This window comes from Cannabis sativa, chromosome 3 (assembly GCF_029168945.1).
Source record: "Cannabis sativa cultivar Pink pepper isolate KNU-18-1 chromosome 3, ASM2916894v1, whole genome shotgun sequence".
Taxonomy (NCBI): Eukaryota; Viridiplantae; Streptophyta; class Magnoliopsida; order Rosales; family Cannabaceae; genus Cannabis; species Cannabis sativa.
In genome coordinates, this window is record NC_083603.1 from 23,774,237 (window position 1) to 23,789,934 (window position 15,698).

A 15,698-nucleotide genomic window follows, 5' to 3' on the forward strand; every position below is an offset into this window, starting at 1 on the left:
TTAATAGTTGAATATAGTCATATGGAGTAAAAAAATCACTTATCCTGAACGGATTTTTTGGCATATGTCATATAGTCTCTTCTCTCTTTACTTTTAAGGGCTTTTTTCAGTTTTAACCAAAAAAAGTAACAATATTACAAAAAATACTTTCAGCTGGCCAAATAAACAAATATACAGCCCAAATAAAAAAATTACACAAATACCACTAACACACACCTTCAACTCAGGATCCATGCTTCTTGAGCAACCATCGTGCAACTACGCAGCAACCCAACACAACCGAAATAAAAATTCAATGAGAAAGAGAACCACCATTAATTCTGGCGACTTCACCTGAGAAGACGACCAGAATTAATCAAAACAGGGGCTACTTCGAAATCATAAAAATATGTGTAGAAAAACTACTAAGAAACTAAAATTCAACTGTAAATTTAATTTAATTTGCATAAAACTAATGTCCTGACTTCAGTTTTTAGCTCTATGAAAGACAGATCTCAAAAAGTTGAACTGGAGTTCCCAAACAATCCAACTCAAGTATAATCCAAAAAAAATTACATCAATACTATAGTAAAATGTTTATCCTGGTGTATTTTTGTTGTTTTCTAAATTTCTAATGGTGAATTTATTCATATTAAATCATTAAGAGACATGTAGATAGAGTTACGTACGTGGAAACACTGTTATAATTTTTAGTGTTTCACAACAGTTGCATTACAGTTGCCTAAACATTTTGCTAACAGTTATTTCGTCTGATTGAAACCTTCGTCTGATGCAACCTTCAGCCAACCACCCAGCAACTACCCAGAAACTTTCATCTGATTGAAACCTTCGTCTGATGCAACCTTCAGCCAACCACCTAGCAACCACCCTGCAACCATCGTCTGATTCGTCTGATGCAACCACCGTGCAACCACATAGCAACCACCCTGCAACCATCGTCTGATTGTGTAAGTGATGATAGTGTAAGTGGTATTTTAGTAATTAAAATTACATAAAAGGTATAAATGTTGTCTTTACCTTATGGAGTTATTTTTATAAATAAAATATCAATTTATATTTTCTATATAATAATTTCTATTTTTAATGTATTTGTTCAAGAATTTATCCAATCTGATCATCATTGTTTGATGAAAATAAAAGAAGAAAAAAAGTTAATTTATTTTCTGATTATATTTGTTTTTAATTAAGTATATAATTTTTTTTCGAAAAAAAAATGTATGTACGTGAAGATAGATTAACTAAAAGTCATCAAAAAAGGAAGATAGATCGCTTAAAAACATTAATTTAAATTGAAGAGTTTTATCGGCTGTCTACCATCTCTCTCATTTAAGAATTCATGCACACACAGTCTAAATTGGAGAGTTTTTCGGCAAGTCTGAGGTAATGGTATAGACAATAAACTTGAGGACAAGATCTTACCGAAGGAGAAAACTATTGTATTGATCTTCTTGATTGATGCCAAAGTTTTTCTCATTCCCACATCAATGTCTTCTTCTGTGAGAGGTTCAAAAGTAGTTGTCTGAGAGTGATTCGGTTCGGCTCAACGACGTCCTCAGTTTCAGATTTTTGTTTTCATTTATTAATTTACTATTATTAGTTTAATTCCAATAAATATTTTTATGGGGTTAGAATTATAAAGAGTTCATTTCTTATTAATTTTAATGATGTGATCGTGTTTATGTGTTGAAACTAATTTAGTTTTCCATTAGTTTTGTCTTTTTGACATGGTTCTTTAGTCTTGTCCTTTGACATGGTTTTTTAGTTTTTTCCTTTTAGTTTTTTCTGATTTGAGTCTTGTCTTTTGGCATGGGTTGTGTAGCTCAGAATCATCATGGTGCTAAGGTAGAAGCATTCAAGAAGGGGAGATTGGATGTGTTCACCCCGAAATTGCTGAGATATTAGGCATTAAAGAAGCATTGAGTTGGATTGTAACTCATTCGTGGGATAGAGTTATGTTAGAAACAGATAGCTTGGTGTGTGTCCAAGCGATTCAGAGCGGTATTTTATGCCTTCACAATTTGTGTTTTGTAAAACGATTGTAAATAAGTTGGCTCATTGCTTGGCAAGAGACTCTTGTTTCTCTACAGGTCGTGTGTTTCAGTTGAAGGACTATTCCTCTGAAGTGCGTTCTATTGTTTTGAACAAATTTATTAAGTAATAAATCTTATGATTTTTATTTAAAAAAACATTGATTTAAACTTTTTTAATACAAAATTATTATATTTATATCTTAATTAATTAAATTTATTTTAAAATACTTTTTCAAATAAAAAATAAATTATTTAAGTAGTAGCCTAATAATATATTAATATATGTGATTATTAAGCTAAATTAGTGCATTTGAAAATAATTATTAATGTATGGGATTATTGTCGTCAACTTATTCAGTTATGGTCATATATGTAATAATTTTGAATAATTAAGAAATTTTGAGGAAAAATTAATTGCTAAAAAAATAACTAATTGCAAAAATTAGTTAATTATTATAATTAACATTATTTTTCCAAAAAAAAAAAATTAAACTTAGTTAGTATTTGTTTGTCGAAATTTTCAGAAATTAATAAATTAGAGCTTAAGAAAAGAAGAAAATAGTAAATAATTGACAAATAATTTTTACGTAGTTTGAGCGTTAATGATCCGTAGTCTATGAGGCAGTTGTATTGGCCCTTTGGGTAAGTGTAATTGGATAATACAAGTGTTTATAATATAAACCCTAGCTCTCACTCATCTCGTTTCTCTTGATGAAGAAAAAAACTTGTAGGAATTTCAGCAGGGGTTCAGCTAATACCAATTTTCTCACCCTTTGTACATGAAAAAGAAGGGTATTTATAAGCTTAAATGTGGGCAAGGGCATTCTCTTTACCCACCTAGGATTTTGTACTTAGCATGCTGCAAGGGCTGTCACTATAACATGACGATCTAATCGTTGGCTGGTAGAAAACTTTCCCATCGTGTGGTGTACGACTGCAGTGAAGGATCTCGTATGGAGAGGAACACGCATCATTCAAGGGTTTCACCTTGAAAAGTTATTTCCTAGAAAAGTCATTGGACAAAAAGGAGGCTTTAGAGGCACATACGCACACTATCATGGTCTGCCATAGGGGATAAGATCTGATTCGATGTCAGAGGATTAGTAACCGTCGCTTTGAGCTTTGAATAGGATATTGTTAAATAAGCTCCGAGATCATCGAGCCAAGGCCTTCCCGGATCACACTGACATACTACCTTTCTGGAATACTTGTAGCTCCGGGTGACTCTGATCCTCCCCAATTGCGGATGAATAATTGGAGTCATGGAGCCCTATCCCTATTCGCCAATGTTGGGGACCTTTGATTAGCTTCCGTAATATAATAGCTTCTGTAGTGTCATTAAGTGAAAATCATATACTGATCACGGATAGTCGAGAGTGGTACTCTTCCGTGACTATCACGTATTAGTCATCTGAGAATATGAATAATAGTATTTAAAAGGAAAAAAAATATATTAGGAAATAAAAAGATATAAGTTAGTATCAAGTTACAGTACAGGTAATATGTTAAATATTTTCAATTAGTTTCTTAATTAATCTTAATCATTCAATAATAATTTAATGACTAAAATTAGTGTAACCATTATGGTTCTATATTTAAAATTAATTCTAACAACATAAATATTAATGAATATATAAAAAAAAAAAAAAAAACTTTAATTTTTAAAAGCTGCAAAATTCATAAACAAAATTATTAAATCTTCATTCAATTTAGCAAACCTATCTCTAGTATCATTTGTTAGAATTTATATACTCAAAAAATACATATAATCATTGTAATCATATTTCTAAAAGTACTTTAATATTAAAAATCCTAAATCTTATATTTATAGAACCTTTAAAGAAGAAAAAGATGAATACAAAATGAGCGGAAACACTAACCTAAAACTATTGATGGAGATTTCACAGTTATGATCTTAATAATTTTTTATGAATTTTTTGTGATGGGGAATGAGAGAATACAAGAACCCTAATATTTGTTGGAGACCGCTGCTTATCTATAGACTCATTATAAAACTTTTGCTAAATTAAAGAAAATAAAAATGAATACAACATGAGAGGAAGCACTAACATGAAGCCATTGATGGAGATTTCACATAAGGTTATGATCTTCTAAGAATACATTATTTTGGTTATGTATTTTTTGTGATGGGGAAGGAGAGAATACATGAATCTTAGTGTTTCTTGGGGAGCACTCCCTATTTATAGACTCATTATAAAACTTTTGCTAAATTAAAGAAGAAAAAGATGAATATAAGATGACTAGATGAGCAAAAGCACTAACATGAAGCCATTGATGGAGATTTCACATAAGGTTATAATCTTTTAAGAATACAATATTTGTTTATTATGTATTTTTTGTGATGGGGACGGAAAGAATACAAGAACCTTATTATTTTTTGGGGACACCACCTATTTGTAGATTTATTATAAAATGAGTTTAATTATTTCTAATTTGGGCATTATCTCTTTTTAATATTTTAAAATCTATATATAAAGAATTTTGGGCAAATATCCAAAGTGGAATACGTATAACACAGCATAAGAATTGTAATTTCATTAAAAGCACTGGGGTGAAGCTCCGACTTGTTGCTTAAAACACAAAGTAATTATTACGTCTTGCAATAATTTTTTTGGCATGTAGTCAAATTTTGATAGTACTAAAAAAAATACGATTTTTGGTAAGTGTTGAGGGTAAAAAAAGTGACGGGACCACCAACAATCATGTATAATCTTTTCATGTTGGTTGTAGAGACAATTAGAGATGGAAATTTATACCGCGGGGATGGGTAACCGCGGGGACCCGCCCCTAATGGGGTGGGGATTCCCCATCTTAGTGGTTAATGGGGCGGTGGTGGGGGACAATTTCAATACCCGAAGTGGGGATGGGGCGGGGGCGGGGATAATACTATCCGCACCATATCCGACCCCGATATAGATATATATAATTTTTTTTGTTTTTTTTTTCAAACTTTGACACATATTTAGTTTTTATTTTCTATTAGGTTATGCTTTTTTTAAGTAGGTTTATTTTTTATCTTCTATGAATTATGAATGCATAATAAATATTTGTGAGAATATTGGTTTAATTTATTTTTTTCAATTATTTTAAATTAATTTGTTTTTTCTTTTTACCTTAATGGATACCCGATGGGTTCCCCATAACCGATGGGTATTCCCCTACCCCGAATCCGTTGGTTATTAAACGGGGATGGGGCGGGGATGGGGGTATAAATAGGTAGCGGGGATGGGGGCGGGAATTGCATTCCCCGTACATTAACCGACCAATTTCCATCTCTAGAGACAATATATGATGGTTTGAGCAAGTGAGTGAGAAGAAGTTTGGGGTTGAGCTAGTTTAGGGTATAGTCTCTGTAGAGAGTCTCAAGTTGTCCAAGTACGTTTATATAAAGAATCAAATCTCATTGTAGTTCAATTGGAGGGTAGAATCGTCATTCTACTCTATGATTTAAATATGTTATCCTATTGTTGTGGGTTGTACACCTACTTTCCCAAAGATATAGATCCACCATCAAAAAAAGTAGAAGTAGTTATAATTGTCTTGGAGTGGTATAGCCCATGAATTGTGTATGATCGTTGTGATATTAGATTTGGTCTTTGGGCTATCCAAATTACTTTCATGGGCTGATCACGTGGGTCAAGATAGATTTTAATAGGGAAATTTACATCATATACTAATTTTTGTCATTTTTTTACAAAAATACTGTCAGACGGTATTTTTTTCTTTTTTACTGTGTTTTTTTATAAGTTTCATACTGTAGTATACTGTGTTAAGTTTTCACTGGTGTTCTACTAGTGTTCTACTGTTGTTTTGAGTTGTTCTGCTTTGTGTTTTACTAGTGTTTTATAAAAACACAGTATTTTTGAAAAAATTTCCGTGTGACAGTATTTTTGTAAAAATTAACCCAAATTCCAGTATTTTTGTAAGTTTCCCTTCTAATAAGCTCTCTCGCATTTGAGCTTACCACCCCTTAAACTATAGAGAAAATTACATAGTATACCCATTTTACTTTATTTATTTTTAATTTTACCTCCATTTTCATATTTTTTAAGATATACTCACTTTTAAAGATGATATTGTCATTAAACTCCTTAAGTTAATACAAATTATATACTAGACTTAAGTAGAAAGTGAGGATATATTAGGCAACCCACTCAAAAAAGTAGGTATATTTTTAAAAAAAATATAATATAAAAGTATTTTTGATTAATGGAAAAAAAAAATATTTTTCAACTTATCCCTAAACTATATGTAGATCTAAATATTTCTAAGGTCAGACAACCCATAATTAATTGGGCTTGTACTTTTCACACCACGAATATCTGAGGCCTATTCTGAAATTTGGGCTTTCGTTCTCTTGAGCAGCCTACACAAAAATATTATTCGTTTGCTAGACTTTATGCCCTTCCTGATTATGATTAATGAGAATATATGACCACGCTTGTTTATCACGCTTTGACCTTAAGAAGAATATTATAAAGTTGTAAAATAAATACTTTTTTTTTTCTTCTAAACAGGCAATATACTTATTTTTGACTACCATGACTGTAAGAATAAAAGAATTACAACTATTTTGCGTAAAAGTATTTGCAAGATTTATTTTGATGAAAGTTCTAATCATGCCCTATTATGCCATTGCCCTGTATAACAGGGCATTGCAAGACCAAAGTGTGGAACACCTTTTATAATTTTTTATAGCTTAATAATGATATTCATTTTACCATTATTTTTAATGCGGTTGATTGTGCCATCTAAACATAAGAGATAATACATAATTAAAAAAAAACTAAAGTAACATAAAATGATTTACGATTATATTAATCTTATTAAATAAATGATTAAGATGAGCTTTTAATTTTAGTTTACTCAAGAACAGCATATTTTATAGTTTGTTTATGGCTTTGATGACTTAGCCACCATCTAATAATTGATAAACTATTTTATACTAAAATATATATACTAATTGTGTGTCTTTAAACTAATTATGTTTTATTTTAAAGATAAGATTATACTACTTTTTTAAGCAGTGTTTCATATTTATGGTTCTTGAAAAGAGCATATTTGATAAATTGATACCATTTTCATAGATAGTATTTTAGTTTGTGTATAACTATGATGTAGCCACCGCTCTTATAATTCTATCCAAATGATTTTAAAATGATAATAAACAAAAAATACACCGATTGTGATATATTTTTTAAATTATCATATTTCCTGAGAATGCGGGTTTTATTTATTTTCTATTATTTATCGAACCTTAATTTTGCAGTAAATGTCAAGAACCATAGCCAAACATTCTTTTTCTTCATATGCAGACACTAAAACTTACTCCCAAACTAACTTTACACAAACTTATTTAGTTCTTATTTGGTTATGTAAATTAGTTTTCCAATGATTTACTCACCATGTGCACCTTCAAATACGCATGCAACCTGTTGAAATGATGGTCTTCATTGTGCCATCTTCAAATACTTCTCATAGTCAAACATTTCATTTCCAGAGCTTATAATCATCTTTGACTATTAGCATCAATTTTTTTCTATTGTCTGAAGACCATTAGCTTCAAATTTGTTTACTAGGAAAGTTTTTGAGTAAATACCACTTTGATATATATTTTTTGTAAAAGTTGTTACATTTTATTAATGATAAATAGGAGTCTCTATTTTTTTAAAATAGAATAAAATATTAGCTTTAACATAATTTTCTTTAATATTTTTTTTAACAAATACAAAACTTATAATTAAACTGGTTACAGAGAGCAGGCATCTCTAGGTGAAGGTTATTAATAAGTTTTACCAAACCAATTTTGCTGGCTTTGTGTGCTCATCATGAAACAATTTCCACGTCCTATTGTAATGTTCCAGAACTATTTTAATATTGGAAATATTCACTTGGACATATCACATTTCATTATGTGCACCTTTGATTCTCTTAATACTCTGGATTTTGACCCAGAATTCTTTGGCAAGAAACGCATTAGGACTACTTTGAGCTAGTTGGCGCCAATCCAAATGCTATTCATTTGTAAATTTTAACTTATATTGATTTATATTGACGGATGTTATACAAGATAAATCACATAAAATATTATTTTTTTATAAAATTTTTTATTTTTAGATTTAATTTTTTTTTTATATATTTTTGATGGTGTTCTATAAAAATAAGACCTAAACAACAAAAAAAATTTACATAAAAATAATAAAAAAAATCATACTCAAATAACAAAAAAAAAAACATACAAATAATAAAAAATCAACCATAAATCAATAAAAGTACAAGATAAAATACACAAAAGCCCGTATTTTTTACAAATAAAATCATAAAAATAGTGAAAATATGTAAAATTTTATATAAATGTATTTTTATAATTTTTTTTATTTTTGTATATTTATGAAATAATCTCTAAAATAAATATATACATACAAATTTGAGAAGTATTTTAAATGTATATATCCGTAACATCTTTAGTTCTTATTTATTTATTTATTTTCATTTATTATAAATTAATATTAATGTTATAGAAAGTTTCGCTTATCAACATTATTTTTTGGCAAGAACTCTGGCTTATCTACTCATCCAAACACTTCTATCTTTTATTCTTCCTTGTATCAACAGAGTTGTTATTGTTTCTTAATTCATTTAAATGTTTTTTATGATGGAAAAAATATAGTAAAAACATAACAATTTCATATTAGGGTCATGGAGGAAAAACACAACACAATTGGTTTTGATCATGAACTTTGATTTTTCGTCGATGAAACTGATAATATAAGGATACAGACACTCGTAAAAGGAGATGGAAAAGAAAAGAAACAAAGCAGAAAGAAAAAACAAGAAAAGGGGCACATCTAAAAAAGGTCCCCAAAACAGAAAATTACAACAGATACTTAAAAATCATATACATAAACACCAAGCTCCAAATGAAACCTCCTTGTGAGAATTTCGAAGATGTAATTGATCTTTTCGTTTTTGAAATATACTAGTGCCCAGATAAGAGAAAAACTGATACTTTGATTGCTCTCTGTTCCAGATTACATGGTGTTGGTGCTTCTGAATGATCCAAGAGCTTTGACAGCGGCTGCTCTCAATACAAATTGGTGGTAGAAAGCAGCAATGGCAGCTCCAATGAATGGTCCCACCCAGAAGATCCACTGATCGATGATGGAAAACACATGCTTATTAGTTAGAAATATCATAAATTTGCTACAAGATAGTACAAACAAAAAGATTGGGTTTTAAGATTCATACGTGGTCATTCCATGGCTTCTCCTGGTTGAAAATCACTGCAGCTCCGAAACTTCTAGCTGGGTTGATACCAGTACCAGTGATGGGGATGGTGGCAAGATGAACCATGAACACGGCGAACCCAATTGGAAGTGGTGCCAGGACCTGTCATTTTGACATAAGAATGTTATTAATAAGTTGTTTATGATAAAGGGTTTTTAGTTTTGGATTGGGTAGTAGAGTAGTAGTACTTACGGGAACATGGGAGTCTCTTGCGCTTCTTTTGGGGTCAGTAGCAGAGAAGACAGTGTAGACAAGAACAAAGGTGCCGATTATCTCAGCGGCAAGTCCAGTACCGGTGCTGTATCCATCGGCAAGGGAGTTGGCTCCTCCGCCGTATTTATCGTAGTAAGCACTCTGGAAAGCCTTCACTAGCCCACACCCGCAGATGGCTCCCAAACACTGAGCCACTATGTACAAAATGGTTCGTACCAAAGACACCTTCCTTGCCAAGAACAGTCCAAAAGTCACAGCTGGGTTAATGTGTCCTCCTGCTCATTTTAATCAATCACATCATCAGCTCATAATCCAAACCAAAATATATGTGTACCCGAGTTAAAAAAATTATAAAGAAAACAGAGTGGAACATTTTATCGAACACACCATGAACTAGAAATACAAGCTAAATACAATGTCACAGTTAGAGAGTACTGACCAGAGATTCCGGCTGTGCAGTAAACTAGCACGAAGATCATGCCACCGAAAGCCCAAGCAATACCCAGAATTCCGACGCCACCACAGGCATCGGCGCTTTTGGCTGGATCAGTCTGGCTTTTGTAACCGATGACTGTCAAAACTGTGATGTACAAGAACAAAAGCGTGGCCACAAACTCAGCAATGATAGCCCTGTAAAAGGACCACTGACCAAGCTCTTCGGCGTCGAATAATGGGGCTGGTGGCGGGTCCTGGTAGTCCTTGGCCGAGTACCCTTGCTGTCCTCCCACTTCAACGTCCTTCACCATTGTTGTTAACACACAAAAGAACAAAGAAAGAAAGAAAGAAGCAAAAATAGTGTCGTTTCCTGCTAAGCCCAGGCTACTGAGATAGTCAAGTCGTTTTGATTTGTGGTAATTGAACCACTCGAAAGGCCTATATATATATGTGAGAATTTTCGTTATTATTATTTTTTTATAAATGTTTTTTAATTCTTACGAAATAAAACATAAATATTTGCCGACCAAGCTAATTGCTACTGTTTATCTATTTTCTTTGCCCCCACTGATTCTTGGAATTTTCGCCTTTTTTTATTCTTTATTTTTTTAAAACAAATCCAACTCATAAATATGTTTATCTAAAAGTGAAAACATTATGCACTAAAAAAAAATAAACAAATAAAAAAAAAAAAAACTATTAGCTGGATTTTTCTTGTTCATTTTATTGTTTTAAGATTAGTTGAGCATGTTCTAGTTAGTTCCAAAAGTCTCTCAAAAAGTTTGGTATAATAAGCCAGAAGAAGCTAATTAATAATCAACGAATATAGCTCTGTTTTTGAACCTTAACTCACGGTTGGTATTTTTTTCACTATTTCACAACATTTCTTTTCTTATACTCTAATTAGTCAAATATATGTTTTCTTGAACTTTCTTGATTATCCTAGTTTTTGATCAACTTTTAAAGAACATTCAATGTCATGTATAAATTATTTAAATTGGGGATTGGAAATGAATAATGATTTTTTAGATCAGTATGAATAATAATGATTGATATACAATAACCATTGATGTGTTGTGTTTTCTAACATTAATAATATTTGGTTTCAAGTGAATTTGTTATGTAAATAGAAAGTTAAAAGGCCATGTGCATACAAATTATAATGATATTAATTAAGTGAAAAAATAATATGTTATTTCAGTATAAAATTTGTAAAATAAAAAACACAAATTTATACAATACACTTAAAATGAATTGTTTTTTTTTTAATATTTTTACAAATTTTTTTATTTACATTTTATTAGAAAATATTGTCCCACGTAAATTAAATTAAATGTAAAAGTATTTAGATATATATAAAAATACGAGCTACTCTACTAATTACTAATTAATTTTGAAATATAATTGTATGTTTCTTGACATATTTTTATACTATATTTTCACAGCGTCAAATCAAAACGTGTGAACATAATAATTTTTTTAAAAAACAACGGATAAATAATGAACTGTAAAAATATAAGAAAAAAATTAAAAATTCTGTAAAAAAAAAGTAATTCTTTAATTATTTTTAAAGTATTTGTAAAATAATTTCAATAAAAAATGGTCTTAATAATAGTACTCATCTCAAACAAATTTATAACTCCGATCTAATATGATATAATATATATTTCATATTTTTTTTAAATCAATGATATCTATTTAAGGAATTATTCATTATGTGACAGTATAAGAACTTGTTACATTTGGTCCACATAACATTAATGAAATAAATTAAGTTTGATGTTCATGGTATTTTGGTGGGGTAGGAAATCTACCTTCACAACAAGCAAATAGTCAAATAAAAACACTCAACAATCATAGTATTATTAATTAAGTAGTATCATCCACTACATCTCTAGAGGGCCTAGGCAACAGTGAATTTTCCTGAACACAAAACGACAATGATATTTCACCGACGACGATGACCTTTGAATCTCAAAGCCCAATCATATAAATACACGTGTAGCACACAATAGAGTAGGACCCAAGAACAAGGTAATAGTGACAGTACTGAGAAATTGGGGAGGCCTGACCAAACCGACCATTCCATAATTCATAATACATTTCGTTACCACCACCACCGCCCCATAGGAAAAATGGGTCCCACTTTTCTCAACCACTCAGCAGTCGCCACGTTGGCATGATTCCTCCAATCATTGCTTGTCGTTTTTATAATTTTTATTAGTTTTTTTTGCTGAATATTTTTATTAGTTTTGTTTTTGGAATAAAAATGCTTATCAACCAAACACTATTTTTTCATTATCTTATACCGATTTTGAGTATAATACAATATAAGCTATTATTAGTTTTATTATGAGCTTTTAGGGTTGAAGTGGGGTGGTCATTATTTTAAAAAATAAATATATAAAGCACTGGTGTGGTGAGTGAGCTAATGTAAGACAAATTGCTTCCCTAAAAATTAAGAAAAAAAGTTTCGTGGCTACTATATTGCAACGTGGCACAATGTTTGTGGTATGAAAGTTCTTATTGCGCACGTGAAAAATAAGAAAAAAATAATAAAATAATATTGGTCATGGGAAGTTCAGTTTCTTCAGCTTTCCATAAAAGATAGGTTCATCTCGGTCAATGTGCATTTTAATTTCCAAGTTTCCAGAAAAAGACGGATATTGGTGTAATTTTTTTTTCTTTTTGATTAACTTATCTTGGCGCGCCAGTTTTTTTTTTTTTTTTTAAGAAATGGTCCTATTAAGGGTGAGCCCAGTGACCATGATGGACCAGGTAGCACCGGCCCAGAGTGTAATTATAAATAAGAGAAGGGAAATTTACAAAAATACTGGAATTTGGGTTAACTTTTACAAAAATACTGTCACACAGACATTTTTTCAAAAATACTATGTTTTTATAAAACACTAGTAAAACACAAAGCAGAACAACTCAAAACAATAGTAGAACACTAGTAAAACACTAGTAGAACACCAGTGAAACCTTAACACAGTATACTGCAGTATGAAACTTATTAAAAAATACAGTAAAAAAGTAAAAAATAGCGCCTCGCAGTATTTTTGTAAAAAAATGACAAAAGTTAGTATACCATGTAAATTTCCCTAAGAGAACTTACAAAAATATTGAATTTTGGCTAAATATTTACGAAAGTACTGTCCCATGACAAAAATATTGAATTTACGATGCCCTGTTCTCCTCCCATTTTTTTTTGTTTTTTTTTTTACTTTATACACAAAATAGCAAGAATGGTGCCTCCATCTTCCATAGCGACAGACATAGCAACCACAGCCACACGAAAACACTCACTAATTCGAGAGAGATTGAATAAGAAAAGGAAAATGATGACAAATGAACACCTAACATCTTCATCAATTCAAGGCCAGGATTAAATGAAACAAAGAGGTCAGACACTTAAGCCCACCCAAATTCAATTAAATACGAAATTAAAAATGATGCCCAAACTTAATCGTAAAAAATTGCTAAGTAGAAATTGAAAATGTATAAATATACATGTCAGATTAAGGAGATACAGATTAATATACATCATCCCTAAGAAAAAAAATGATCATTAATTCACATTATAAAATTCAACGTTGTTCTAGAGTCATTATTGGTTAATATCCTGCATTTTATTGTAAATTAGGGATATCGATAATAAAAGGGCACCCAAATCATAACAGGACAAAAAAAATAAAAAACTAACAAACATATATTTTTTTACTGTTGTTTTATTGTTGTTGTATGTGAAGAAAAATGTTAAATAATTGAAAGAAAAATTTACACCCTATTCTGTTTTTCTCGTTTTCTTTATTTTTTATCGTTATACGGAATTATTTTTTTTTAATAGTCTCTTTTTTAATTGGTATATTATCTTTTGTATTAAAAAAATTGTCCAATTTTTTTAACACGTGGCGTCTCAAGGTATTCCCATGTCTTAATATATTTTATTTTAAGTGTTATAAAGTTTTAATTTGACTTGTGTTGTCACTTTAGTGACATTTTTTTTATTTAAAATTTATGATAAAAAATAGCATACCTTACTCGTACTTTTCAGTTTAATCCCACTTCCCATTTATTCTCTCTTAGTGTTCGTCATCTTCTTCGTGTCTTTTTTTTTTTTAATAACTCATATGGTTATTGTGTTAGGAGAGATTTTTTTTTTTTTTGAATAATAATGAAATTTCATTAAATCAAATCTTCCAAAACAAAGGAAGCAATTACAGTAGGTAACTCAACACCACTAAAAACACGGTCAGCCTCAAAAAGAGAAGATCGCGCCAATGAATGCGCAACCTTATTAGCAGACCGCTTAACAAAATTAAAAGAAACATCCGTAACAGAGGCTAACATAGCCTTACAATCTAAAATTATATGACCATAAGGGGAAGTCATATCTTTATTTCCTTGAAGGTCCAACACAACTCGACGACAATCCGATTCCACAATCACGTTAGGCCAATTGTTGTCCTTAATCCAACTTAGAGCCTCTTTGATACCAATGGCTTCCACTTCATGAGGTTGTAAGTCCCCCGCCTTCTTTAGAGTCTTAGCTTGAATGACCAAACCATTACTGTCTCTAGCAACCAAGCCAATACCATAGCTCTTCTCATTTGAAAAAAGTGCACCATCAACATTAACTTTGTATTTAGGAAACGTGGGAGGGGTCCAATGCTCAAGACGAACCCGATGGGGTTCATTAGGAGATCCTAACTCTTGATTTTGAGCATTATACCAATCAACAAAGTTTAGTTTTGCCAAAAATAGCACTTCTTCAGATGTAGGCTGCTTTTCATTCCAAACTACCTCATTTCTAACCTTCCAAATGGACCACAAAATCATGCTTGCCTCCAAACATTCGGCTTCCTTCCATACTTGTAAACCGTCTTCCCACCAGCTACAGAAAAGCATCGCAGCCAAACCAACAGCAGGAAGTTGCGTCTGCCGCCAACAATTTTGAGCAAAAGGACACCGAACAAGGACATGTAAGGCGGTTTCTGGGGCAGCCAAGCACATGGGGCAGTCGGAGTTAATGGGGACATGTTTAGTTGTAAGCTGAAATCGGGTGGGGAGGCTATTAGTGCACACTCGCCAGAGAAAATCTTTGACTTTCGGAGGTAATTTGAGTTGCCAAAGCTTCGTCCATGCACCAGTAAGAACCGGCTGGTGCGTGTTTAATTTCTGCTGCTGCAGAATTCTATATGCACTTCGCACCGTGAATAGACCCGAAGCTTCCTTATTCCAAAACCAACCATCTCTTTCAACGTCCGATGACAAAGGAATCTTCCACACTAATTCTTGATCTCTTTCCGTGAGCACATCCCGTAATACTTCCTCGTCCCACTCACGCACATTAACTTTCATGAGTGAGTCCACCATTTTATCCACTAAACACAATTGTTGAGACTCAACAAAAGGATTACCATCATCTAAGAGCCACGGATCTTTGAGTATACTCACGGTGTTAGGAGAGATTTTTAGTTTGTTATATTTTAAATTTATTCATTTTTTTTGTTTTAAATCACAAGTTTCCCTCTAACCCCCCCCCCCTTATTTGTTTTTCTTCTCCTATAAATACTTTGCATGTTCATTGTAATATCCCGGGAAAATATAATAATATTTAATTTGACATATTTTATTAAATATATAACTATATGATATTGGAGTAAGATTATAATCTTACTTAAGCTAATTATAAATTAATTAGTGTAA

General features: G+C 31.3%; 1 protein-coding gene across 1 annotated transcript; it reads right to left on the reverse strand.

Moving 5' to 3' along the window:
• Positions 1 to 8,776: 8,776 nt before the first annotated feature.
• On the reverse strand, positions 8,777 to 10,580 carry LOC115709995 (aquaporin PIP2-2). The gene is made up of 4 exons (XM_030638283.2): positions 9,991 to 10,580; positions 9,531 to 9,826; positions 9,300 to 9,440; positions 8,777 to 9,202 (listed from the first exon to the last, which is right to left on the reverse strand). The coding sequence occupies exons 1-4, from the start codon at positions 10,295 to 10,297 to the stop codon at positions 9,083 to 9,085; spliced, it is 864 nt and encodes a 287-aa protein (XP_030494143.1). The 5' UTR covers positions 10,298 to 10,580; the 3' UTR covers positions 8,777 to 9,082.
• Positions 10,581 to 15,698: the final 5,118 nt, after the last annotated feature.